This window comes from Mangifera indica, chromosome 18 (genome assembly GCF_011075055.1).
Source record: "Mangifera indica cultivar Alphonso chromosome 18, CATAS_Mindica_2.1, whole genome shotgun sequence".
Lineage (NCBI taxonomy): Eukaryota > Viridiplantae > Streptophyta > Magnoliopsida > Sapindales > Anacardiaceae > Mangifera > Mangifera indica.
In genome coordinates, this window is record NC_058154.1 from 7,812,913 (window position 1) to 7,840,304 (window position 27,392).

The 27,392-nt window shown below is 32.5% G+C and overlaps 2 protein-coding genes and 1 long non-coding RNA gene across 4 annotated transcripts; 2 read left to right on the top strand and 1 right to left on the bottom strand.

The window, feature by feature from the left end:
* Positions 1–2,336: 2,336 nt before the first annotated feature.
* LOC123202093 (protein PAT1 homolog) lies at positions 2,337–8,666 on the top strand. 2 transcript variants are annotated; one of them, XM_044617823.1, is made up of 5 exons: positions 2,337–2,901; positions 3,009–3,154; positions 3,789–3,845; positions 4,500–4,563; positions 5,894–8,666. In XM_044617823.1, the coding sequence occupies exons 1-5, from the start codon at positions 2,844–2,846 to the stop codon at positions 7,981–7,983; spliced, it is 2,415 nt and encodes an 804-aa protein (XP_044473758.1). In that variant the 5' UTR covers positions 2,337–2,843; the 3' UTR covers positions 7,984–8,666. The 2 variants fall into 2 exon arrangements, with proteins under 2 accessions (XP_044473758.1, XP_044473759.1); XM_044617824.1 differs by lacking the exons at positions 2,337–2,901; positions 3,009–3,154; positions 3,789–3,845; positions 4,500–4,563 and adding an exon at positions 5,681–5,738.
* Positions 8,667–20,849: 12,183 nt separating this feature from the next.
* Positions 20,850–22,120, bottom strand: LOC123201494. Its single transcript, XR_006498825.1, has 2 exons — positions 21,854–22,120; positions 20,850–21,205 (listed from the first exon to the last, which is right to left on the bottom strand). It is a non-coding gene; the product is annotated as an uncharacterized LOC123201494 (long non-coding RNA).
* A 493-nt stretch (positions 22,121–22,613) lies between these two features.
* LOC123201554 lies at positions 22,614–27,325 on the top strand. Its single transcript, XM_044617111.1, has 4 exons — positions 22,614–22,954; positions 25,258–25,422; positions 26,820–26,865; positions 26,951–27,325. The coding sequence occupies exons 1-3, from the start codon at positions 22,681–22,683 to the stop codon at positions 26,843–26,845; spliced, it is 465 nt and encodes a 154-aa protein (XP_044473046.1). The 5' UTR covers positions 22,614–22,680; the 3' UTR covers positions 26,846–26,865; positions 26,951–27,325.
* The last annotated feature ends 67 nt before the right edge of the window (positions 27,326–27,392 follow it).

Below are 27,392 nucleotides of genomic sequence, written 5' to 3' on the forward strand. Positions count from 1 at the left end.
GACAATCATGAACCTTTTTCCCTTCCCTATTTTGAGCTTCTCCATTCTCTTCTCAATTTGCGATTCTTGCTAGAGATACAATTTAGTTATATAAGCTTTTCTTATACAATTATACAAACCAATATTTTAAAACATGAATTGGATAGGTCGGTGTGCCTAGGAGCCAATACCAAATTTAATCTAATGAATGGTTAAATTCTAGTTTAGTTATTGGATTAGATTGATTTGAGATTTGAGACTCAATCTGTACGAACAATGTCAAACCCTAGTTTTATCATTGAATCAATATAATATAATAGTTATAGATTTAGTTTGAATATTTATTAGAATTTTAAAAATTTATTATTTTATAGTAATATTATCAATCTAACCTGATTAGAAAACTCGTGTACTAACCTTTTGAACAGATCAATGTCTGATTTAAGTTTTAAAACTTTGATATAGCTTTGAAGACGTGATAAATACACCTTTGTCACAATGATAAACAAAAGTCCCAATTATTTTAATTTTCACGTAAATTATTAGATTATCACACATCAATTTATGATGTAAAATCCAATAAAACAAACCTATGAAAATCTCTAAGCATATCATATCGAATAACTCAACCATCTTTCCAACAAATAAAAGAACCAATTATATAAATCTCCATTATTGACACATTTGGATTGAAATAAAGTTAACAGCAAAAAGGTGAAGCATGTATTTGTTAAATGAAATAAAGTGAAGAAAAGAGAGATGATGCCTCTCCTTTTCAATCACTTCCACCGCTCCACGTACACCCACAATTGTTGGAATCATAACAAAACAAAACAAAACAAAACAAAGCCTTGAAAAAAAGAAAGCTAAAGAGTAAATTGTGCAAGTTAAAATGACCTCTCAATGGGTTTAGTTCTTTGTATAATCTTCTATTCTTTGTCGTGATTTCAATATGCCAAGTTGCCAACCCCACCTGCTATTAGCGATGACCGATGGAAAGGACTATTTTACACCCAAGGTTTAGTGAAAGGACCAATCCCCATCTTAATTTTAAAAAATTTAAATATCTACTTTCTTTTCTGTTAAAATTCACTATGAGTGTTTAGTTTTTTTAATATTTTTAATTAAATAATATTTTTATTCTTATTTTTAATAATAAATTTTAACATATGATAGGTATTTAAGTTTTTTAAAATTAATGGGTGAAAATTTATTTTTAATAATGAATGTTGTACCATTAAAATACATGTAATTCAGTCCCATCTCACATGAGGTACTACTTCAGTATGAAAATGACAATGATTATTTTCTTATGGGACTTTAATGAAGTGATAATTTTTCACTTTTTCAGTTTGAAATTTATATTTATTTATTATCTATTTTTGTCAATAAAAAATTATTATGTGAAAAGATAAAAATGTCATTTTGCATAAACCAAAAAAAATGGCAATGTAAAAGTAACAGTCATTTGAACCTTTCCAAATTGTCTTCAAAATCCCACTCTCTTTGAAATCTCTAAATTGTTGTCGAAATCCATTAATGTAACTTCTCTCAATCACAACAATGTCAAACCTAACACCTTTGACAACTTCCAAATTCTCTTGAATGAAGTCAAGAAACACACAAGGGAAAGTTTGTAATTGACAAAAGTGAAAATCCATTAGTAGTGGTTAGGGTGATGGTTGTTGCCAATTTGTTACATTAGCTACCCTTGAACCTATTGATCAGTCGAAGCTATTGAGGAAACTAGAGAGTGACATTAATGCAACTTTGGTTGAGAGGAAAGCCTTGAGAGAGTTGGGACAATGAGGCTTGCCTAATGTTAGTAATGAAGACAACCCTAAGAAGTATCCCAAATGGTTTTAGTATCCAAAGCCTTGATATCAAACTTGAACTCGCCCTTACTTTACCTGAGATTTTAAAAAATTAATCTGTTTGTGACCAATTGCAAGAAGATGGTTGGCAAGATTAATCAACCAACCTTAATGGGCATTAACAATGTGGCTATAGATGAAACAAATAATAAATGAAATGATTTGTTACTATTATTTGGTTATTTTATATTTAATTTAAAATTAAATTATTATTATGTATAAATTAATAATAATACAAGACATTTAGTTGAAAGGATAAAAAATTATTCTAATAATCTATTTTTTAATATTTATATTATATTATTTAATTTATAAATAATAAAATATTTTAATAATTTTTTATTATTAATGTATATAACATGTAATATAAAAAATACTTTAATAATAAATATTAAAAAATTATTAAAATAATTAAATTAAATATAATAACTATTTATATTAAATTTTATTTATATCCCATCGAACGTGTTAGCGGAAAAATGGATGAGCTTCAATCTGACTGTCTTCTCTTACCACCTCCAGTCTGTAAAACCAGCTCTATAATGATAATATATTAATAAAATAAATTTAATCACCATCGTTGTCTCTTGTCTAGGGCTCTTCTCTGTCTCCTTCACTCTCCTCTGGGGACTCTCTTGTTCTATTATTTTGAGGCAAATTAGCAATTTTAAATTCCAAAACTGAACTTCAAATCCACTCCCTCTTTCTTTCTCTTACCATGTCTCACTGTACATAATTAACAGTGCAAATCTTCCTCGTCAAAACCCTAGATTTTAGATTTTTCACTGTCAAGGGTTTATGGATTTTTCCGATTTTGTTATTCTAGTTTAAAATTCGGTTAATTTTATCCTTTGGGTTTCCATTTTTTCTTTATTTTTTTTGTTCTAGATTCAGTTTCGCAGTTGTGTTGGTTAGGGTTTTGGTACCATTGTTAGCTGGTTTCTGTATCCTTTTGGTTGGTGGGTAAGTGTGGATGTAGCTAGATTAGATATGGAAGGGCTCGATACCGGGAGTGGTAGTGTGAAATCCCTCGGAGATAACTCTGCAGGTTCGGTTACTTGAAGTGTATTTAGGTTTTAAAATTGAAATTTAAAGGTTTTTGTTTTGTTTGGTTGGATGAAAATTAAACGAATCTGGTGTTTTTCTGATGTACAGATGCGGTATTTGATGCATCGCAATATGCATTCTTTGGTAAAGATGTGGTGGAAGAAGTTGAATTAGGTGGATTAGATGATGAAGATGATAGTAGTATGAGTGCACCACGATTTGATGAAGAAGAGTTTCTTTTTGATAAAGAAGAGGTTAAATTTTCTTCTTTTATTTTAATCAAATCTTTTTCGAGGTCTTAAATGTCTCTTGATGTGTAGCTGCATTATCTTTTGAAGATGTTGTATCAATAGATCGTGAAATAGCTTTGTGTTTGGATTTGGTTATATCGGGAACATGGGCGAGAATGTTCTTTCTTGGGACTTTAGTTAAAGTCATTGAAATTTGGTCTTAAGTTTTGATTTCTGTTATTGGAACCTTTCCTCTCTTATCTGAAGAGATTTTAGGAGGGTTTTTTTTTTTTTTTTTTCAGTTGGGTGAAATGGGTTGAAGTAATGCTATGATTTTTTATATGCTTTTGGGGTTGGTTAAACTATTTAGAGTGAAGACACGTTAGAAAATTTGCTGAATTGAATTAATTTCTTCCTTTATATGGTCCTGGCTTATAATGGAAAAGTTGCCATTGCGGAGGTTTCTGAAATGAATAAGGATATGTGCATTTAGGATAGTAATGAGTATATTACTTTCAAGAAAATAAATCTCTGTCCTTTTTTTAGTAAAGCTTTTGAAATACTTAGAGTTGTTGTTGAAAATGTTACTAATTTGATTGTGAGTATTTACTTCTAAAGTTTGTGCTGCAGCAGCTAATTGCCCATTTTATAATTGCAGGGTGAGGTTTTAAGATCTCTGTCTGATATTGACGATCTTGCTAGCACATTTTCGAAGGTTAGTTCACCATGCACCAGTTGCATTTTTGGTTGACAAGGGGATAAACAATGATATTTTGTTTCATTTTTGAGATCAATTTATATTGCTGGAGCACAGTAATATAGTTGCTTTATGAAAATGGCCCTTCTGTTTTGAGTTTCCTTCTCTCCACCAAGCAATTCTTTCCTCAATTTGAATTGGCTTTTTTTTTTCTTAACGCCTATCATCAATCGCCATTAGTGAAAGCTCGTTTGTCAGTCTATTTTGTTATGTATGTGGTTTTTGGGGAAAAAATTACAAGACTCATTTCTATGGTTGATGGGATGATCTTATTTTTGTTTTAATGTATATACTAAAGAAACTGAAGTGATATATTTAATTTGAATTATTAGACTAGATGGAATTTCCCCTTCTTAAATGTGTAAGGATTTTCTGAGAAAATGGTGTACTTTTCTGTAGAAGGAAATTGGATTTGATGACATGCATCAAAAGAGTAAACTTTCTCTATTCACTAACATTCATTTTTAGCTGTTTTTCTAATTGTGGCCCCTTCCTATTTTCATACATCAGTGAGTAATTGATCAAGGCACTATATCATCATTCAAAATTTCCTGATATAAAAAATTATAATAGAGTTGTCTTGTATATTCAAACTTGCTTGTTTTGATGCAGCTTAACACAGTTGTTACCGGACCAAGAATTCCTGGAGTAATTGGTGATTGGGGATCCAAAGAAAGTGAGTACAACTATCGCATGTCTTATTCATATAAATTTTTAAACAAGTTGAACCCTTTGTTAAGCTCACTGTATATACAGATTCAATTCTTTTTTTTTTTAAATTTATAAATTATGGTCAATAATACTTCAGTATATGAAATAGTGTGCCATGATGAGAAATTGCTACTAGTCTTGAGAAAATTTTTATTGTGGTGAGTGTAATGCAACTTTGGGTTAAATCAAATTTCACATGAATATATTTCTCTCATATCAAGAATAAAAATAAACTTTTTTTCAACCTTTTTTTTTTGCTTTGTTTTAGTGTTTTGGCCTTGAAACATTCTATCTTCGTGGCTTCCAAAACTAGATTTGATTGTTCATGTCATCGGGTTGTGTTTGTGACATGTTAGTTTGGATTTTGGATCAAAGACCCTTAAGCGCAACCGGACCTGAATTAGAATCACATTGAAAAATTTTAATCTTAACCCAACATGAACTATGTTCTGGTTGACGTGATACAATCTAAATCGATTAAAATTGTTTACTATTTCCACTTTCCTAAGTGTTTTTAACATTTTAATTTCTTCACCAAATTACAACAACCTATTATTAAGAAAACACGTAACATAATATTTTGTCTTGTTTACAAATTGCCTAAAAAATTATATACCAAGACCTTTAAAACACATTAATAATTTTAATTACCAAATCTCATTCTCACTATTGAAAAATAAGATAAATGTTTAGATAAAAATGAAGAATAAATCGTAGTAATTACAATTATATGAAAATACAACTCTGTGCATTATGTAAGGATTTCAATAGCTGTTGATAGTTGTTTTTCAACATTTATTTAATTTGCTCCTAACAAATTTTACTATTATAACATTTTTCTAAACATTGGAGTCAACCTTAGAACGACTCGATTTAGTTTTGGATCGTGGTGGGTTGACTTGAATTAAAGTTAGTGTAAAAGAAATTCAATGCTAACCCAATTTTTTTCTTGTTGGGTTAATGGGTCATGTTGAAAATTGTCAAACTCTATCCAAAACATGTAGTCTCCTTGAGCAAACTACTTTATTGATATTCAATATTCAAAGTTTACTTGACTGAGAGTTTGTTTGACATTAAACCAGATTTTGCAAACTGTCAATCAGTGGTAAGTCAAATTTCTGAGGTAGCTATGCTTTTTGGGTAAGCCATGTTATATTTGTTTATCATTTTTATAGCATATATTCTGGTCACAGGGATGTTGGTTCATTTAGCTAGTATTTTAGTTAAGAAACTATTTTCTAAGCTGAGTACAATTCTGTATTTTTTTTTTTAAGTCTGATGCTTTTTTTTTTCAGATTCATCTGCTGCTGAATGGGTGCAAGGCGATTGGTATGACCAGCAGCCGGTGCTTGACACTGAAGGCATGTCGGACAGGCAATGGTGGTCATCACAGCCATTTTCTTCCTCTCCTTACATAACAGAATCCAGGTCTTTGTCCAGAGCAGCTTCATACCCGGAGCAGCAACAGCAGCCTCTTTACAGAACATCCTCATATCCTGAGCAGCAACAACTGTTGCAACGCCATCACCAACAACACTTCTCCAGTGAACCAATTCTTGTGCAAAAGTCTTCTTACACTTCATATCCTCCTCCTGGTGGTAGATCTCAGCAGGCTTTGCCTAACCACAATTCCAGCCGCATGAATGTTCCATATGTTGCTGGAGGACCCCAGCTGTCATCGTCACCAAACCTATCTCCCTTCTCTAACTCACAACTTCAATTGCCTGGCTTCCATCATGGATCGCCTTATGCTGGAAACATGCCTCAGTTTCCTCCTGGTCTGTCAGTTAATAGCAGACCTCCTAACCATTGGGTAAATCAGAGTGGTATGTATCCTCGAGATCATTCAAGCCTTGTGAACAATATGTTGCCACAGCAGGGACCTCATCAGAATGGGTTGATGCCTCCCCAAATGATGCCACAATTACAGCCATCACAGCGTAGACTGCAGCATCCTGTTCAGCCTTCATTTGGCCATTTACCAGGGATGCAGAATGAAGTATTTAATCCCCATCTTTCTTCATCCCCATCCTTGATGAAGAACAAGTTTGAAGCCATGCTTGGTCTGGGTGACCTTAGAGATCAAAGACCAAAGTCAGCTCAAAAAGTTAGACCAAATCTACGCTATCCTCATCTGGGCACTGATACCAATGGATGGCCACAGTTTAGATCCAAGTATATGACAGTGGATGAAATTGAGGGTATTCTTAGAATGCAGCTGGCTGCAACCTACAGTAATGATCCATATGTTGACGATTTTTACTTCCAGGCTTGTCTTGCCAAAAAATCTGCTGGGGCGAAGCTGAGACATCATTTCTGCCCTACCCATTTAAGGGATCTGCCTCCTCGAGCACGGGCAAATAATGAGCCACATGCTTTTCTTCAGGTTGATGCCCTTGGGAGAGTTCCTTTCTCTTCAATTCGTAGGCCTCGCCCTCTGCTTGAAGTCGATTCTCTGAATTCATCTGGTGCTGGAAATGGTGAGCAGAAAGTATCTGAGAAGCCCCTAGAAGAGGAACCTATGCTTGCAGCTCGGGTGACAATTGAAGATGGTATTTCCCTCCTACTTGATGTAGATGATATAGATCGTTTCCTACAGTTTAATCAGGCCCCAGATGGTGGAGCCCAGTTAAGACAGAGAAGGCAGGCCTTGCTGGAAGGGTTGGCAGCGTCCCTTCAATTGCTTGACCAATTCTGCAATAATGGTCACACAGTTGGGATTGCCCCCAAGGATGATCTTGTGTTCTTGAGATTAGTCTCTCTTCCCAAAGGCCGAAAACTCCTGGCAAGGTACCTTCAGCTTCTCTTTCCAGGTAGTGAGCTCATGAGAATAGTTTGCATGGCCATTTTTCGCCACTTAAGGTTTCTGTTCGGAGTACTGCCAACTGACTCAGGTGCAGCAGATACTACAAATAATCTTGTGAGGGTTGTTATGTCATGTGTTCATGGAATGGATCTTCCTGCACTTAGTGCCTGCCTTCGAGCATTGGTTTGTTCATCAGAGCAGCCCCCACTTCGTTCTCTTGGAAGCCCTGCTGGAGATGGGGCTTCCCACATACTGAGTTCAGTTCTTGAGAGGGCGGCTAAACTTTTAAAAAATCCGCCCTCTGCTGGCAACTATGATATGAACACTCTGTCAGAGTGGCAGGTCTCATTCAATGACTTCTTTGACCTCCTTTGGAAGTGTTCTGTAAATAAATTTGAAAGCGTCATGCAGTCATTTCGTCTACAAGTCTCACCGGATAGAGTAATTGATGCTGAGGAAGTTGTAAAAGCTATCAAGAGGGAAGTGCCATTCAACCTTTTGGAGGCAAGTGGTCCTCACACTACCGATCACCAGAAACAGCTGTTATATGAGTTTTCACAGCGGTCCTTGAAACTTTGAAGTAGTTATATTTTAGCAGTTATGAAGCGGGCAGTGGTTGTCACACAAACTCCTGGTGGATGCTGGGTTAGTTTGAAACATTAATGTTTATGCTATACAACTGAAGGAATTTTGAAAAAGAAAGGGAGTTTACAGATGCTTTGAAAAACAGTAGTTGGGTATGAGCTCTCTCTCATACTCTACATATGGTGAACAAATGATCCAGAGATCAAAGTTGAAGCTCCATGGACATGCGCTGTAAGATCAGTTTGCTTCTAGCACTTCTAGATTTAAGTCTTACATTTTATTTGTTTTTACTTGAGTTCTACGTTACTGCTTTGGCAAAAATAAGCAGATCCTTTGTATCATGTTGAAGCTCTGCTGGGATTTATTTCCCTTTTTGGGTCAGTCGTTCGCTTTTTCCACTTTGGGATGTTACTTTGATACTTTGTTGTGGATTTCTTGATACAGAGATGTAGTGGTTAGCTTGTACAGGATTCAGTGCAGAAGACCTTCCCACCTTTCCTGTTATATTATTTTTCAAGGAAATGGGTTAAGGATATACCATGTTTTGTCTCTGTATTTTGAAGTCAGTTTTGTGACCTTCTCAGCGGTTATGGTATAAAGCCATCCATATGCTGATTGTAGTGTTTTCAAACAGATTATGAAGTTGCAATTTGAAGTATTATAGCATTTTTACTAAATGAAATATTTTTCTGGTTTTATAATTTTCCATTTGTGTGTTGCATTGTAGAACTCTAATTGTGTATCGTATTGTGTATCAAAAATCTAATTTTTTATATTTTGTATTGAGTATAGTATCATGTCATACAACTTTTAAAAAATAAAATAATAAAAAATTATAATTGATATCTCATCATTTTGAAAAACATCATGAACACTTTTGAAAAATTAAAAATATATATATATATATATGTATATTATATCATCATTTACTCTAAAAAAACATATTAATTTGTATTGATAAAATGTATCGTATCATAGGATATGTATAGTATTATACGATATATTTTTTGTATCATATTAATTCGTTACATCTTATGATATGTAGAATTTTTTTTATATTATGTATTATAGGATACTGATAACTATATATTGAATAACGGTTTATGGATTTGCTTAAGGACATGCATATAAATATTTTATTTATTAACTATTTTTGCTGGAGAATATGATCGTAACAATTTGACAGTTGAGTTTGATATAAGTTTGTTTGTCTATTCGATCATATTGTTTATTTGATTAGTTATATTATTTAGCTTTTTGATAACACTTTTTTCAGTTTTTTAGTGGGATTTTGTATCAATTTGAACAAGTTTAAATTAGATATTATTAATTTAATCTAAGTTTGAGTCAATCCTATGTTTGATTTGTATCGAGTCCACTCGTATTTAAAGGATCATCCATTTATGCCATTCACTTGTTTCAGAATTAGGGGTAGTCGACGGTATGGATGAATCCTGTGCTTCATTTAAAAGTATAAAAAAGAAGCAAGCTGCACTTAAAAAAGTGAAGTACACTACAAGTGAGTGAACAACCCAGAATAATTAAAATGTAAAATTTGTATGGATAGATTATTTTCTTGGCACACCATTTCAAGAAACAGCCTTGGAAATTCGTACAGACGGGGTAGGAGTGCAGTGGGATTTGGAGTGAGTTTTATTTATATATAACAAAGTTATGTTTGTATATTTTTTATATATAATTTTAAATTATAGATAAAATAATATTTAATTACATTATTTTTATAGGTATTCAGAAGATTTTGGATTATTCAAAAAAAGTGATCTAGTCATGTAGTTGAAACCTCTGATAACTACAATGAGACAGATTATTCTTGGAAACAAAGACGAGACTAATATTGCTAAATTCCATATCAAGGAACTCTAAGAAAGAACTAATGCCAGGTAAAGAAATCCAAGAATAAAACATGAAAGAAAGAAAAACGTTGTTCCACCCAAGTATTTACCCAAGTTAAAATTTTACCCAAGTTTTTTTTCTTCCTATGATCCTTCTATCTAAAGATGGAAAGGAGCACAAAGTAATGAATGATTGTAGTAGCTTTTCACCCGGCCATGGTAGTATAAATAAGATGTACAAATCAATCAACATTGTTGATATGAAAATTTGCAACTATTTAAAAATGTAATTATTGAAAATATTACGTTGTAATTTGAATGAAATGACGGGTGTTCGCATCATTAGTAAAAATAATAAAATAATAATAGAAGTTTTCTTAGAGTGATTTGATTGATTGAGTAAATTCTAACAATATTTTCTCTTTTGTATAATATGTTTATCGGAAACAATTATAAAAAGTGATTTTGATAAATTATTTAGAGTTATTTAAAAAGAATTCCGAAAACATTTTTTGTTTTTGCTTAGAAAGATGAGAATGAGATAATAAGAGAACTTAAAGTGAAAGCCTATTGAACCAAAACATCCTCACTATACTTTCTTCTTGGTTTATATTGTCATATGTAAGGGAATGTGGTGTTTGTAGGTTTTACTAAGTTAACAATTTCATTCTATTTGTGTACCATCGAGATAATTACATGTTGAATGAGGACATATATAACACCACCCAAGGATTGAAAAACCGGATCAGACTAATCGGTTGAACTAGTCGAATCGTGAACTGACACTGTAGACGAGTACTATAGAAGACATAACCGTTTTAGGCTAAGAATTGGGTTGGACCGCGGTCGAACCATGGTCCAACCCGGTTTAGGCTATTTTCGATTCAAGGTTTTGCATATAAAATAAAAGTTTTATTCCTTTCTACTTTCTTCTTCCTTGTTGTGCACGCAGAAGAGCAGTTCCTACAGTCGACGACATCTTCCAACTTCGCAAATTCAAAGCTCTGTTGATTCAACTCTTGTCGACCGACAACGACAACGTTGAGGGGTGTTGGATTCAATCACAGGCTCACAAGACAAGAGTATCTAGGGCTATATTTGCAACCTTTCACAACAACTTCTTAAGTTCCAGTGACGGCTAACGATGACGAGTTCCCGTTGCTGCTGTGACCGACGATTATACATCAACAACAACAACAAACTGGTCTTTTGTAAGGCACTGTGAGCTGTTTGTTTAAATTTTGAAATTTGTTTGAAGTTCAAACTATATATATATACTGATTACTATTTGATGACTTAGCCAACAACACTGTTTATAATATTAAGCCTGCCCAAAAAATTTTATTACATAATTTACTTAAAATTTCTATTTCAAATGATAGATAAATGCTTTAGAAATAAATCTTAAGCAACACTATTTAAGTCTTAAATTACTATTTGATGACTTAGCTAGCAAAACTGTTTATAATTATGTAAGCACAATTTTATAAACTATATATAAACTTTATATACTGTTTGAAGTTCAAACAATATTTAAAGTAAGCCTGTTTGTGCTTTGTGAACAGTTTGTTGAAATTAAAAGGTTAGTTTTATATACTATCTATTTCAACTCTGAAGCATATTGTACAGTGTTTTTTAAAGTTTTTTCTTCTGATAATGTGGTCAAATAGTGTACAATAAATCAACATTGTGATATTTTAAATTTTAATTGAACAGGTTTTAGCTTTTGATGCTTGTCAATTTGTGTTACGGCTTTGGTGTTTGTTAATTTGTGTTATGATTTTTGGTGTTTAATAATAGGTCAATTTGTTATTGTTAATTCGTAATTAACTTATTGTTTTTGTCAATTCAATATGTTATTGTTCATTTTTAATTGATTTATTGTTAATTTGTAATTTTATTATGTATCTGTACTGGATGTTTGAACTGAATGTATTTCATTCATAATGTGATTAGTTTCCAAGAATTTGAAAGTGGACTATCAAACTTCTGTGATACCCTATTTATATATAATAAATCAATGTATAACAATTTTATTCTTTCAAGCCAACTTAATGATCGAATTATGAATATTATTGTTTATAACGAATGTATGGTTGTTATGAATGTTAAAATTATAAAAGTTTTTTATTTTTAAAGCTTAGTTTATATTTAATGAATATATATATATATATTAATTGGTATTATGATTTTATTGTTATTTTTATATGCAACAAATAGGTAAAGTGGAAGTATGTCATCATCTGGATCTGAGGTTTCTTCGACACTATGTTGAGTGAAAGGTGATATTGTTTGGGCACATGTTTCTGAGAGTGTAGATGAGAATGGAAGAAAGATGTTGAATTGTTTATATTGTGATAAAAGAGGTGGTATATATAGAATAAAACAACATTTGGTTGGGAAAAAAAGAGATATTGGTCAATGCACTAAAGTTTCTCATGATGTTAGATATCAAATGGTGAATGCATTAGATGAGATTACAACGAAAAATAAAGAAAGACGAGAATTTCGTAAGCATACAACTCCTTTTGGTGCTAGTGCTACTATACCTTCATTTGAGGGTGATATTATAGTTGAAGAATTTGAAGGGTTGTCTCCTCTTATGAACATGTTTGAAGGCAATACTGGTACTGGATATTCTAGAAAACAAATTAGACTTACAAATGACTCAAAAAGAAAAAGACCGATTGAGGTTGGTGATTTTTTTGCTCTAAGGACTACTAGTGGGGCTCAACCTTCAATAAGAAGTGTTTTGGCTAGAAAAGAAGCCAAATAAAGAGCTAACATGGCTATTGTAAGGTTCTTATATGATGCTTGCATCCCTCTTAATGCATTAAATTCTATTTATTTCCAACCTATGTTAGATGTCATAACTGCAATTGGGTCTGGATATAAGCAACCGATATATTATGAAATATAAGTGAATTTGTTGAACGATTCAAAGAAGAAAGTGCAATTACTTATTGATAGTTCCAGAAAAAATTGGGAATATGTTGGTTGTACACTAATGGCTAATGGTTGGACAAACATTTCTAGTAGGTCGTTGATAAATTTTCTAATATATTGTTCAAAAAGGATTTGTTTTATCAAATTAATTGATGGATCTGATGTTGTAAAGAGGGCGGACACATTATTTCGGTTATTTGAGGAAATAGTATTATGGGTTGGGCCTAAGAGCATTGTCTATTTTGTGACTGATAATGAAGCTAATTATAAAACAGCTTGAGGATTATTGTGTGAAAAATATAAAAATATTACTTAGTCACTTTGTACAACACATTGTATTAATTTGATTTTGAAAGATATTGGTGAAATGGATCACATTATCAGAATTTCCAAATTTGTATTTCTTGTGATAAAGTTTATTTATAATCATACATTATTGATAACTTGGTTGAGGAAAAGAGGATGGAGAGAAATTATACTTCCTGGTGCAACCCAGTTTGCTACGACTTTCATCGTATTACAAAGCCTTTTTGTGCATAAGCATGATTTACAAGCGATGGTTACTGATAGATTTTTTGTTGATTCCGGATATGCAAAGAGTAATCAAAGCAAAAAGGTTGTGACTATAATTCTGAATAATGATTTTTGGAATGAAATGGGTATAATTGTAAAAGTTGTGGGTCCTTTGATGCGTTTGCTTCGTATTGTAGACTTAGATGAGAGACTTTTATTAAGATATGTCTATGATGGAATGTATAGAGCTAGGTCGAGGATAAAGAAGTTGTTCAAGAATAAAAAGAAATTGTATAAACCTTATACTCAAATAATCAAGTTGAGGTGGGATAGGATATTATGTCGAGGTATTCATGCAGCTGCATATTACTTGAATCCTGCCTTTCAGCATGATCACGAATCTTTCTGCACAAAACCAGAGGTATTGTAGGGTTTCCTAGATGTTGTTGACAGTAAACATGTATGTTTAATGTTAGTAAGACAAAGTTAGTGGAAGAGAGTCGAATGTTTCGCGATTATGAGGGGAGTTTCTCACGTCAGCTTGCTATTGAAATATAAAAAACCACGTGACCTGGTATGAATTTAATTTATACGTTTTTTATGTGTCAATTCCTTTTCTAATTTATAAAATTTTATTACCTAATTATTTAAATGTTATTTTGTATCAGATGAATGGTAGAGAACATACGGATACAGTACTCCTAATATACAGAAGCTTGCAATTAAAATTCTTAGTCAAACTTTAACATCTTCAGGCTGTGAGCATAATTGGAGTGTTTTTGAATGCATACATACTAAGAGGAGAAGTATATTAGAGTATCAACGTGTAAATGATCTTTTTTTTATTAATTATAAATTACGATTGCAAAATAGGTAACACAAATTGTTATTTATGTATCATTATATTTTTAAATATTTTTATTACGAGTATTTTATCACGTTGATTGATTATTTACAATATGATTTTACCTTGCTTAATAGCTATTGGTATATTGCTCTTTAATGTTTTAATTCTTTACTTCTTCTCATTTTGACTATTTAGGTTATGTTACAAGAAATCAAATTTTGATCCAATTGATTATGAAATTATTGATAAAACCAACTTCTGGATAGTGGACGAGGAAGAGGAGTTTAGTGAACTTAATGCAAATGAACTAGATCAAATGCTTTATGGAGAGGGATCTACTCCCATCGATAATGATGCAACAATTTATGATTTTTCCCATAATTTTTTAGGTAAAAACTTTTTTTTGGCACTTATACAAATATTTACATACTTGCATAAATGATTGATTTTTAGGGTGAAAGAAAATAAAAAATTCAACTATAAATTTTGTAGATAATGCTATTGAAGAAGATGTTGTAGAAGTTAAACAAATTATGGAGGGTACAATAGGAGTGATGAGAGGATCTTTTACCATTACTGATGATGAAGAATGATCAATTACTCATTTATTAAACTTTATGTTAGACGAATTATATTTTTTATATGTTTTGTTAAATATTGAATTAAATATTATTTGCTCAATAATTTTTATGTTGGTTGGTCGGTGTTATATTTTATTTAATGCATATATTAGATTTGTATTTTGTTTAGGTGTTCAATAATGCATATGTTTGTTGAATTGATTTTTTTAATATATATGTTTTGTTTTGATGCAAAATTAATGGTTATTACTTATTAAATTGATGTTTAATAATACATATATTTTATTAATTATGAAAAGTATGCATAACATAAAATTTAATATGTAAAACACATGTAATTAAATATAATTTTTTAGGTTATTATATACAACTAGAATTCCGATCGAACCGGCCAGTCTAAACGGTCCGATCAAAACCAGTACCTAAAATGGTTTTTACTCCGATCCGATTTTAAAAACCTTGACACCACCACTTTTTCGGTTAAATGTGATGTGTTGTCTTGGTGACTGTTTTGTGATAATTTCAAAGTAACCTATTGGATTGTCACTAAGTTATCTGGAAAGTGAGAATTTCTTTTTCATCGAAAGCCTTTGTTAACCCTAGCAATTCTCCTTGTTTTATAACTTTTAGGTCTTTCAAACTTCAGCATTTTATTTTTTCCAATTCTTTTGAAAAATTCTTAAATAAAAACCACTCCCAAAGCTATGGTGGCCTTCTTTTATTAGTTCATAATCGTGTTACGGGGTCATACACGAGGGATTGTTTTCTGGGATCATTAACACCTATCAACGGGAATGTACGCAAAAGCTATTTTTGGGGTAGACAAGTGCCAGATGAAGTCTTAGGTCCAGGTTTAGTTGGTACGGAGTTTGGAGGACTGAAATCAAAATGCGAGAAAGTGGCTGCAGTGATGGAGAGGTGCAATATGGTACACAATCAAATGATGTCACCTTCCACATCTATTGAGATGGCCAGAACTTTTGCGTCAAGATAAGGCCTTTATTTCAAAGTCTGATAATAGAAGGCAGTAGCACTGCATTCATTTCACACTTACAGGCGAACAAATGACAACAACAAACAACTGAACATTTGTCACAAGCAAATTTCTTTTGCTCACCAATCAATGCTTGAAACATTTCAATTTCTGGGATGGGAGAAAAAAACCCCTTCCTATAAAGACAATATATGTAGCAAACCTTCGTTAAGATGTGGCTACAACCTAATGCCAATATTGGCCAAAATGACTAATATTTGTCTTGAATAATACCTGTAGATATATACAAATACTCAATGCCTCAAAGTGACCAAGGCTCACACTTGCAAACTTCTCAATCAAATAAAAATATAAAATCCTCAAAATAAATGACCTAAAAGGTCCCACTATAAACATTTTGGTAGAGAAAGATCACTCAAACCATACAAATTTGTATATACATATGGAGTAACAATAACATTGCCTAAAATTGTTGAGCTGTATTTTGTTATATTAGGAAGACTATCAAACCATATTAGGATAAAATATATGTTGAACTGTATTTTGTTATATTAGGAAGACTATCAAACCATATTATGATAGAATATGTATTTTAGGGATTTGATTTAACTTGTTTCCTTTTATACCTTCTTTGTAATTGTATATATTTTAACAGTTTGCTCTCTATCGAAATAAGAAAACAATATTTTAAATTCACATGGTATCAGAGCCTAGATTAGGCATTTACAATTTTTCCAACGTTTTTAACTCAATTTCTAGAGAATCTAAGTCCTTTCTTCGTTATTTCTCTAATCACTGTGCATCTATCATTTTCTGATGATCATGTTTATACTAGTGTGACCAGAGTTATCTCACCGACCAATTTGTCAAAGGAGCATCGCCGTTCATGGAGCCACGCACCTACATGCGTCGCTTATTTTCTCAGTATCTTTTATAGTCGATCTCCTATTTTGACGATTGTGAGATGAATTTGAACTCAGACAATGTCAAGGAGTTGATCTGTGGTAAGCTTGCTATCATCGGTTGTCAGAATCTACTGCATGTGCCTACCATTTTCTCCTTGGAACGTCATCTTCGATCAACTGTTCCGGTGCACGTGGGACTACACTACCACCATCAATCGATTCAGTAGAAGTTGGTGATCATTTTTGTTGAAGACCTACCTTCACTGGTTGCTGAACGCATCGTTGGTGACATCACTGAAAACTCCTCCATTATTCACGCATCTAGAAGCTGTTTTTCACTATTTAACAGCCTTCTGATCAATTTTGTTAGCCCTGGTTGCTTCAAATCTTCACTTTTCTCCATAAAGCTTCTTTCGATCTCTGATTTGTGATTCAACATATCCATTGAAAGCTTTAAACCAGGTTTAATCTTTCCTTTTAATTCTCTTCCAATAATTACTATAGAAAAATTAATAGGGAACAATAATTATACCTCATGGGTTGCACCATTGAATTATGGTGCATAGGACAGGGTCTTGAAGACCATCTCACTAAGAGAGATGAGGATATTATATCTGATAAAACTATATGGACTAGGACTGATGTTTTGTTATGTAACATGCTATGAAATACCATTGATTCTCAACTTCATTCTATCTTTAAAACATATAGGACGTGTAATGACATATGGACTCAAGTCAAACTCCTATACATCAATGATATTCAATAATTATACTCTGTTGTATCGACTTTGGTTACTTTAAAACAATAAGGCATAAGCATGTCTGACTTTTTGGATCGGATGACATCTTTGAAGACTAAATTCAAGTTATTGTTACCTCCTAGTAAAATTGCAGCTGAAGACTTAGCCTAACGAGACAAATTCTTTATGGTTCTCATATTGACTGTCATTAGTCCTGATCTTATTCATGTTCGAGATCAAATTCTTGCTAGTGCTGTTGTCCTCACTCTTGATGAAGTCTTTATCGTCTACTTCGTGTGTCTTTCCTAAGAGTTATGACTGGATCTTTTGGTACCTCTAATTTTGACTCATCTATCCTCGTCTCCCAGAATCAACAGCCAGACGAGCATGGTGGCTGAGAAAATCGATCAAAGTGCAATTATTGTAACAGATGGGGTCACATCAGAGATAAATGTTATAAGCTCCATGGTTGTCCTCTTCGAACTGCTAATATTGTTCAGGCCAGTACATCTGATTTTCTTATTGACTCCTATGGAGTGTAGTCTCCACCATCTTTAACACTCATAAGTGCTAATCTTGAAGACTATCCCGATATCAAACAACCAAACAATTTTCATCTTCTGTTGCTTCGATTGCTTATCCGAGTAATTCAACTGTGTGTCTTACTCACTCTTCCTCTTCCGAGCCATGGGTCTTTGATTTCGGTGTCTCTGATCACATTTCCGATAACCTTCGTCTATTTTCTCACTTTACTAAGTCTACTTCATTGTCTACTGTAATATTAGCTAATGGATCTATCATTATTGTAAAAGGGAGTAGATTGTGCTCATCCTCTCTCACTCTTGCCTTTGAAGTTTGTCTTTTCTCTCTAATTGTCCATTTAATCTTATTTTTGTTAGTAAACTTACTCATTCCTTAAATTGTACAATTACCTTTACTAATGACTCTGTTCTTATATAGGACTGCAGTACGGGTCGGATGATTGGCGTAGGACGTGAGTCACTAGGCCTCTACCGACTAAGTCCACTTGATTCCGTAGCATGTGTCATCGCTGAGTCTCCAAAGCTCTTTCACAATTGTTTAGGACACCCTAGTTTATCAAAACTACAAAAGATGGTCTCTAGTTTGTCACATTTATCATCCTTTAATTGTGAATCCTATTAGCTTGGAAAACATACTCGTATATCATTTCCAAGACGTGTCAATAATTGAGTTATATCGCTCTCTGAGTTAGTCCATTTTGATGTATAGGATCCTAGTCGAGTCATATCTGTTTTGAGTTTTCAATATTTTGTTATATTTATTAATGATTATTCACGTTGCACATGGTTATTTTTAATGAAAAATAGATATAAATTATTCTCTATTTCTGAATCCTTTTATGCTGAAGTTGAAACATAATTCTCCACTACTATTCGTACATTACGCAGTGATAATGTAAGTGAATACTTTTCCATTCTATTTACTAAATTTATGGCATCTAAGGGAATTTAACATCAATCCTTTTGTGCTCATACTCCGCAGTAAAATGGGATTATCGAACGTAAAAATCTTATTGAAACTGCCTGTACCTTACTCATACATAGTCATGCACCTTTCCGTTTTAGGTAGATGTTGTTCTTATTGCTTGCTTCTTAATTAATCGAATGCCTTTTTCAGTTTTGTAGGATCAGATACCTCACTCTATCTTATATCCTAATCAGTTATTGTTTCCTCTTCAACCTCGTGTCTTCGGATGTACATGTTTTGCTCATGATTTATCTCTTGGTCGAGACAAATTGTCTACTCGTTCTGTTAAATATGTCTTCCTTGGATATTCGCGTTTTTAGAAGGGTTATCGATGTTATTCTTCTGACACACATCGCTACTACTTTTCTATAGATGTTACATTTTTTTAGTCTTCTTCTTAATTAGACAAGTCTCTTATCACAGAAGTTCTTCTTGTTCCTTACATTGTTCCTTTACTAGATTTATACTCTAAGCGTAACCGTTGTCCTACTAGTGCAGCTCTTACACCTACTAGTCCTTCTACAGGTGATGACCTTGCTTATACTTTAGGTGAGTCAGTCTCCTCAAACCCGGTACACCTCTTTTCTGCTTCAGAATCCTCTGTCACTGCAGTCTTACCTCCTGATGATCAATTTCCCATTGTCATTCGCAAAGGTATGCGTTCAACTCATAATCTTCATCTCATCTATAATTTTCTTAGTTATCATTGTTTATCTTCACCATACTATGCTTTTATATCCACTTTATCCTTTGTATATATCTCTGCTACTATTCATAAGACATTATCTGATCCCGAATGAGGACAAACAATGGTGGATAAGATGTATGCTCTACATGCTAATCATACTTGGGACTTAGTTCCATTGTCTCCTGGTCACTCAACGGTTGGATGTAAGTGGATATATGCTATTAAAGTTGGTTCTGATGGCAGGTTGATAGATTGAAAGCATGGTTGGTTACTAAATGGTACACTTAGACATATGACCTTGATCATTATAAAACTTTCTCTCATGTAGTTAAAATGTCCTCTATTTGCCTATTTTTATCTATGGTTGCCATTCGCCATTGGCCTTTGCATCAGTTAGACATCACAAAAGTCTTTCTTTATGGCGAGTCGCAAGAAGAGATCTATATGGAGCAACCTCCTTATTTTGTTGCTCAAGGAGAGTCTAGATTGGTTTGTAAGCTCTGTCGTTCTCTATATGGCTTGAAGCAATCTCCTCGTGCCTGGTTTAGTCTGTTTAGTATTGTTATTCAAGAATTCAGCATGCTGCGAAGTGAATCTGATCATTCAGTGTTCTATAAATATACTTCATAGGGACAATGTATCTATCTAGTGGTCTATGTTGATGAAATTATTATTATAGGAAGTGATCATAAGGGTATTGAGCAATTAAAGAAACATTTGTTTATTCACTTTCAAACCAAAGATTTGGGTCCACTCAGATACTTTCTTAGTATAGAAGTCGTCCAGTCGAAATCTAGAATTATCATCTCTCAAAGAAAGTATGCATTGGATATTCTGAAGGAAATAGAGATGTCAGATTTTAACCCTATAAACTTTTCCATGGCCCCTCATACTAAGCTCTTACCCGGGCAGGGGGAGCCATTTGCAAATCTTGGGAGATATTGGAAACTATCAACCCATATTAAGATAGAATATATGTTAAACTGTATTTTGTTATATTAAGAGGCTATCAAACCATATTATGATAAAATATATATTTTAAGAATTTGATTTAATTTGTTTCCTTCTATACCTTCTTTGTAACTATATATATTGTAACATTTTGCACTCTATCAAAATAAGAAAACAATATTTTAAATTCACAAAAATAATTAATTCCCTTAAACTTGGATAAAAAAGGTGATAATTGATGAAAATGGCCGAACCTATAAACAACCATGTATAGCACTTGAGTTCCCCTAATTGTAAAACAAAACCAAAATCACGTAACAAAACCACAGCATTGGATAGGGAATCACTAGATGTTCAATATATTTAACGGATGAAGATTAAGTAAACCAAGTGCAGACAAACAGTTAAAACATATAACTGGAAAAATATTAGATAGTACTATTCAAGAAACTCAAACAGTCTTAATACTGATGGCTGCTAAACCTAGAACTAAAAGATGAAACAGAAAAAAGCTTCCTCAAATTGTATCCCCTCAAGTCTTGACAGCCACACCAGAGTAGACATGCTGAAAAGCCAAAGAAAAAAGACACTTAATGAGAAAGCCCATCCATGTTCCTGAGCCTACTTAGATCTCTGCCTCATCTTTCGGCGCTTCCTCTTTAACCTTCTCATGCGCTTCTTCTTCCACTGAAAGCAATTAAAAACACAATCCATTTAATCCTCAAGAAAAAAAAAATCAATAAATAGTCCAAAATACAAAACTAAATGATGGATCTCTTCCTCAATAACTAGGCATCAATTACAATCAACTAATCATACAAAAAGTACATATTTCATCAAGAGGGCAACAAGAAAGACACTGTCAAACTTATAAATTTCAATATGAAGTGGCTAATACAACGAGTGTGGCATTCAAAGTTACCTCCCAATAATAAAATGTCATAGTTAAAAACACAGTAGATTGTTAGTTCCAACAAAATCATTAGACGAGAAGAATCTTAACCTTATCGCCTAATCAATTTTCGGTTTATATCACTGGAAAAAACCCACACAAAAATTAACCAATCTACAATCATGCACACTTTCTTGCATATACAAGAACAATATCAAGCTGTGGATAAAACTTTTTCTACGCAACAATTTAAAATCAACGGCAAATTCAAGTTCCAAAATCACAACTGACAAATATTTTCTCAGAACACCCCCCCTCCAAAAAAAAAAAACAGAAAAACTCATTCCCACAGCAAAAATTCAAGACTGAAAGCATGCAACATGATATCACAATTCATCAGAAAATAAATTTAAACAGATGGTAAGGAGAGAAGGGAAAGATACCTTAGCTCTCATCTTGGACAAAGATCACCCTTATTTGGCCTACTTCTAGAAGACGATGAAGAATAATCCTCTGAGCTAGAGGGACCGTTGATATATATAGGGTTAGGGTTTCATTCACAGAAACCCTATCACCCTCAGGAATTGTTTAGAAGTTTCTGGACTGGATCGGCCCAGGCGGGAGCCGAAGCTGTGGCCCAGAGTTTCCAGAAACTCGTATCCGTGATAAGAAATTTGATATTAATAGAGGGAACTGGCAAAAGTGTTTAAAATTAGTTAACCGGACTAATTTGATAATATTTTAAATTGAATTAAATTTTTAAGTTAGAGGAAATTATAAATTAATATTGAATTGATTTAAATATTAATCAATTTTAAATTAAATAAAAAATATTAATTAACAAAATCAAATTTTTAGTAAAATGATTTTAATCAAATTCAAATTATTATTACACCTTATTAATTAAAAAAATAGGTTAAATATTTTATTAATTTATTGTTTAAAATTTTAAAAGTGGTTTAATTTGGTTAATCAGTTTTAAAAAATAAAAAAATTAATAATCAAATAAAAAAATAGATTATTTATATTCTTAAATAGGTTTTTCAAATAATTAATTTTTTATTTGATTTTTGGTTTAAAAACTAATTCATACTGAAAATATCCCTAAAAACTTGGATTTTCTAAAAGCCAAAAACAATTAATTAACAAATAATTAAAGGCTATATAAAAGCCGAACCCAATCCTTTAAATATACTTCAGAAGCCCAACTCTTGGCCCATTTATTTTATGAACACAAGTCCGTTCACTCGATCGGAAGAAAGAACTGAAAATGGAAGAAACAGCCTCACAAAACCACCGCGATTTCGCCGACGACACCAACTTTTCAGCCCAAGTTAACACGAATTCTTCTCCAAACGATGATGCAAATAAAACGTCTGAAGAATCCGAGCTCAAGAATACCATTAACACGAAGAGCAGTGAAGCGTTGGCCAAAGCTTTGTCCTGTATGTTGACTAGCGTAATCAAAGACTTCGATTCAAAGGCTCAAGACACTCTACACTCACAGGACCACCTCGCTTCCTCCATCGATCGTCTCACTCGAGGTTGTTTTTTTAACCAGTGACGTATTGTTTTCTTTTTACTGCATATTTAGTTATCTTATTATATTTAAATTTTTGGAAATGCATTTGATAGTAGTTTAAAGAGACTATTGATTTTAGTATAATGTTTATGATTTAATTCGAAAATTGATTTTGGAAACAGTTGTTTTGATATGAAAGTGATGAACTGTACTCAAATTCTATACCATTGGTAACTGTTTTACTAGGTTTATTGTATTTTTTTTTTGATATATACAAGTTTGAATTTTGTATTATTATTAGTTTAGTATGAAATGTTTCTGTGAATATTACTATGTTTGTAATTGCACATACTGATCCAGTAATTGGATAGTCTAATGATACAAATCAGGCTTGTTTTATAACAAGTTTGAAATAAGTTGAACATTTGTCCCAGTATGGATGCCTTCCAGTATGTTAAGTTTGGTAGGAACTAGGAAATCAGTTTCTTGTATCATTTAATGTTTTTAGTCAACTGCAATCTTGTTTGAGTATTATGTTACATAGGTTGAGAGGTCTATCTGGGATGAATCATTTTCTGTTTTACTAATTAACCTATAAAGATCAATGAGACACTGAAAATCTTGACCAGTTCACTAGCAAAATTTAGTATGTGGAGATTTTGAGAAAAACTGCAACAAATAAACTAGAGTGCCCTGAAGTTCATGAAAGTGTGTGTGCATAGCCCTAGACCTTCTTATATGTGCCAGGTAATTATGAATAAAAGAAGATGGCACATGATAGGTGGATTAAAATAGAGAATTACCTAAACCATGCAAATGGAGTGGAGTTAGTCAAGCATTTGGTCTATTAGTCAAGATTTTACTAAATGGGTTAAGAGATTTCTAGTTTGGTAAGAGGAGGGCATGGCTAGTGTTTTGGATGTGTTTTTGGAATTATTTTTTTTGAGATGGAACATTTTTTTAACTAGTTATTCGAGGGGTGTTTATCATATTTATGTGTGTAAGGAATGCTTTTGTGAGTGAAAGTCATGACTGGCAACATATGTTTGTTCATCAGGAGTGAAATGCTTTGGTGTCATTTTGCCAGTACAATTGGGCAAAATGTTATTGGTGGTTGAATTTTGTAACTTTTCTTTTTAGGTCGAAGCTATGGAACAAGTGAGTATCTATGGAAATTTTGTCACCAAGGAAGAAATTTGATAAAAATGTTATTCTCATTGCAATGCATCTGGAGGCAGTAATATGTGGGTGTCCCCTTAGAAGGATATTTTCTCTGTGCTGGCACTCTTAAGCAACCTCCGGGTGGCAGGCAGCTTTTCAGATAATTCAGAATTCTGCAACCAGTGGACACATATAAAGTTACATTGCTCAGAGGGGAGTTTGGTTGTCACCTACAGATTGGTTGGTCTACCTTAATTTTAGAAGCTTGTTAGTACTAGCATTTTGAACATTTCATGTCTCCTACTTTGACACCTGAATTCTTCCCCAGAGATTTCTTTAGCAAGCTTACTACAAAGAATGTCAGACCTGAAATCTTAGATTGTCGTAGATTTTGTTTGTGGGTTTACTTAGCTACTTCACTTAGAAAGAAGACAAGTAAGAATTGCATCAAGCATATTATCAATTCTTCATATTCTTCAATACTGAGAAGATTATGTAGATTCATGTAGCCTGCTAGAACCTCCAAATCCGAAAAGGACAATAACTCCCATTTTGGAGAATATAAAATAGTAGAAGCTTTGATTGATGGTGGGCACATAGTACAGCCTGCAAGCAGAGCTTCTGATAATTTCATGGTACCGATATTTGTAATCTCTGCTAATAAAATAGAACCCTTGTTAGCATTTTTTTCCCTAAAATGTTGTACATATAAGAATAAAAAGTTACAGTATTATCAAGTTTAGCACAATAATATGGCTTGTCAATTCATTTGGAGTAGTTGCACCTAATATTGCCCCACAAAGATATTCTTTCAACTCTCTTTATCTCCCTTATGGTGCCTTTCTCTTACATGGGTAGTGTATGCTGCTGTTATATAAAAAATTAAATGAACCAGAAGAAGCAGCATAGTAAAGTTAAGGAATTTATAGATGTATCATCAGCCAGATAAGACAGTCCCATGTCTGTGTTTAGGTCTTTGTTCTCTGCCTTGTTCCATTTTTTTCATTCTTTATTGATCCCAAAGCATGCCTATCATGTAAATGTATGTTTTTTAGAATCAACATGTTATAGTTTTTATCTCTGCAACCTTGTGTTAAAAGTTTGATATTCCTCCTTTACTATTTTCTAAGTCGTATTGTATATAATTTTAGTGTATGTTGACAGAGCTTGATCAATTATTAGAAGACGCACCCTTGCCATTCATTATGCAACATGCAGCAAAGATTTCAAGCATTAGAAAGAGAGTTTCATCAATGAATTCAGTTTTGAGATCCATACAGCAGCGTATTGATAATATGGACCGAATGTTATCAGCTGGCATTCACCATGGTAATTTTATTTCTTCATAGGCTGTGAAATCCTTTTTCTTTAATCTGTTGCTAATATTGAAGTTGAAGTTAAATTGAACCTAAAAATATTCACGATGCATTACAATATGCTTACTAGTGCATGTTTCCACTTTTGGCAAATTAGGTAGTGTAGCTAATCACTCTACTTCTGATCTTCTTCTCAGCAGCTACCATATGGCTTTTCCCAGAATAAAGCTTCAATCCTAAATCTGTGTAACCATTAATTGTTATACTTATTATTAAACACTCTCACTTCTTTTCTTCATCTAGCATATATAACCCTGAGGAGGTGTTTGATTTGGATAATGCTTTATTACCAAAATTGAAAAATTACCTTGAAGATAGATTACTTATAAGATTACTAGGTATAAATGATTATTATATTTGATAAAATTGGATAATTATAAATAATTATTGTATTCGATTAAAGATAATAAAATAATACTAATAAATTATTTTACTTAAATGCCTTTAACTATAATTATTCTAAAATATTTTTTATATTACTTGTTATATTAATTGATAATGAGATTATTTTTTTTCTAAAAAAATTAATAAATAAGAATATAATTATAATAAAATCAAGATTACCTTAGTAATCTTTTGATACTTAGAGTGAAGGTGGTAATTAAATTCTCATTTATATTACTTGCTGCATCACTATTGATAATAGAAGATTACTGTAATATTTTATTACTGACAAATCAAACAAGGGAATGTAAGTAATAAAAAATAGATTACCAAAGTAATCTTTATTAACTAAGAACCAAATGGCCCCTAATAGTACTAGTACATGCACCTGCATTAATATTCCATCCATTGGCCTTTATTCCTTGTGGTACAATAATCTCTTTTATTTTATAATAGGAAAAAATTCTGATTTGTTTCAAAAAATAATTTGAAGGCCTTCAATGTTATTACTAACACATCTATTACTCAAGATTCCCTTTGCCCATTATGAATCCCTGATTCGGTTAAAGAAGCCACAAGTTTCTTTGAGCTTGATTCATGCTCCCACTTCCCATCTTTAATTTAAGATCCTGTTCTATTGACTCCAGAATCCTAAATCGAAGCTAAAAAAGTGTACTTATTTTCTTGTTTACAGGCCAACTTCTTTCTGACTCCACTGCATAATATTTGCATTGTTGTTGCAATATAACCTAGTAGCATTTCTGATATTATTTGCAAGGACTAAGGATGCAACTCGTTTTCATCCATCGGTAGTGAAATGTATTTGATGGAACATTGCACTCTTATTATAGATGCTTCATGATTTTAAGCATAAATATAAAATTTTCTTACTAATTTGCTATTCAGTAGTTTTCTTCGGTGGTGCATTATATGGTTGAAACTAATTGATTTGGATGTAATTTGCAGAGAAAACAGCAACAGAAAATTCTTGACTACATAAATTTTTTTAAAGGTAAACTCCCCAGAACACAGTAATATTCCAGAAGTTACATTTAATCTTAAGTGTGATTTTACGTTGCCTCTTGTTAAAATTCTAGGATTTCTTGAACCAAGGACGCAGATACTTAAGATGCCTCTTGAAACTGCCCCAAGTTTCTGCCCTTCAAAATTTGAAATTCTAAAAACATGGTTACATGATGATGGGAAGAGTGCTGAAACTGGTGGTACAAGGAGATTCCTGTGGTAAGATTTCATTTTGGCTTTTGATTTTGAAGTACATTGGAAATAATGAATCATTAATTTGGTAAAATGATATAATGTTGTGGAGATTGTTTTAGATAGACAGTTGATTATCATCTTTATGTACCATGATGTATACCTAGTTATTCTTTTAGTACTAAGAAATCTCGTTGTCTAACTGAAAGTTCCATTATTTAGCTTAAAACAAGATATAAATGGTAAATTTTTCTGGTTGTTACTCTTTTCAGAAAATATTATGTTAACTTGGTGTATGTTGTCTTGGTTAGGGGTAAAACATAG

Bases quoted from the DNA above. Each gene is read 5' to 3' on its own strand.
- LOC123202093 (XM_044617823.1), top strand. From the start codon at position 2,844: ATGGAAGGGCTCGATACCGGGAGTGGTAGTGTGAAATCCCTCGGAGAT. The intron at 3,846-4,499 runs GTTAGTTCACCA...GTTTTGATGCAG, and splicing joins TTGCTAGCACATTTTCGAAG to CTTAACACAGTTGTTACCGG. The intron at 4,564-5,893 runs GTGAGTACAACT...TTTTTTTTTCAG, and splicing joins TGATTGGGGATCCAAAGAAA to ATTCATCTGCTGCTGAATGG.
- LOC123201554 (XM_044617111.1), top strand. From the start codon at position 22,681: ATGGAAGAAACAGCCTCACAAAACCACCGCGATTTCGCCGACGACACC. The intron at 22,955-25,257 runs GTTGTTTTTTTA...GTATGTTGACAG, and splicing joins CATCGATCGTCTCACTCGAG to AGCTTGATCAATTATTAGAA. The intron at 25,423-26,819 runs GTAATTTTATTT...TGTAATTTGCAG, and splicing joins ATCAGCTGGCATTCACCATG to AGAAAACAGCAACAGAAAAT.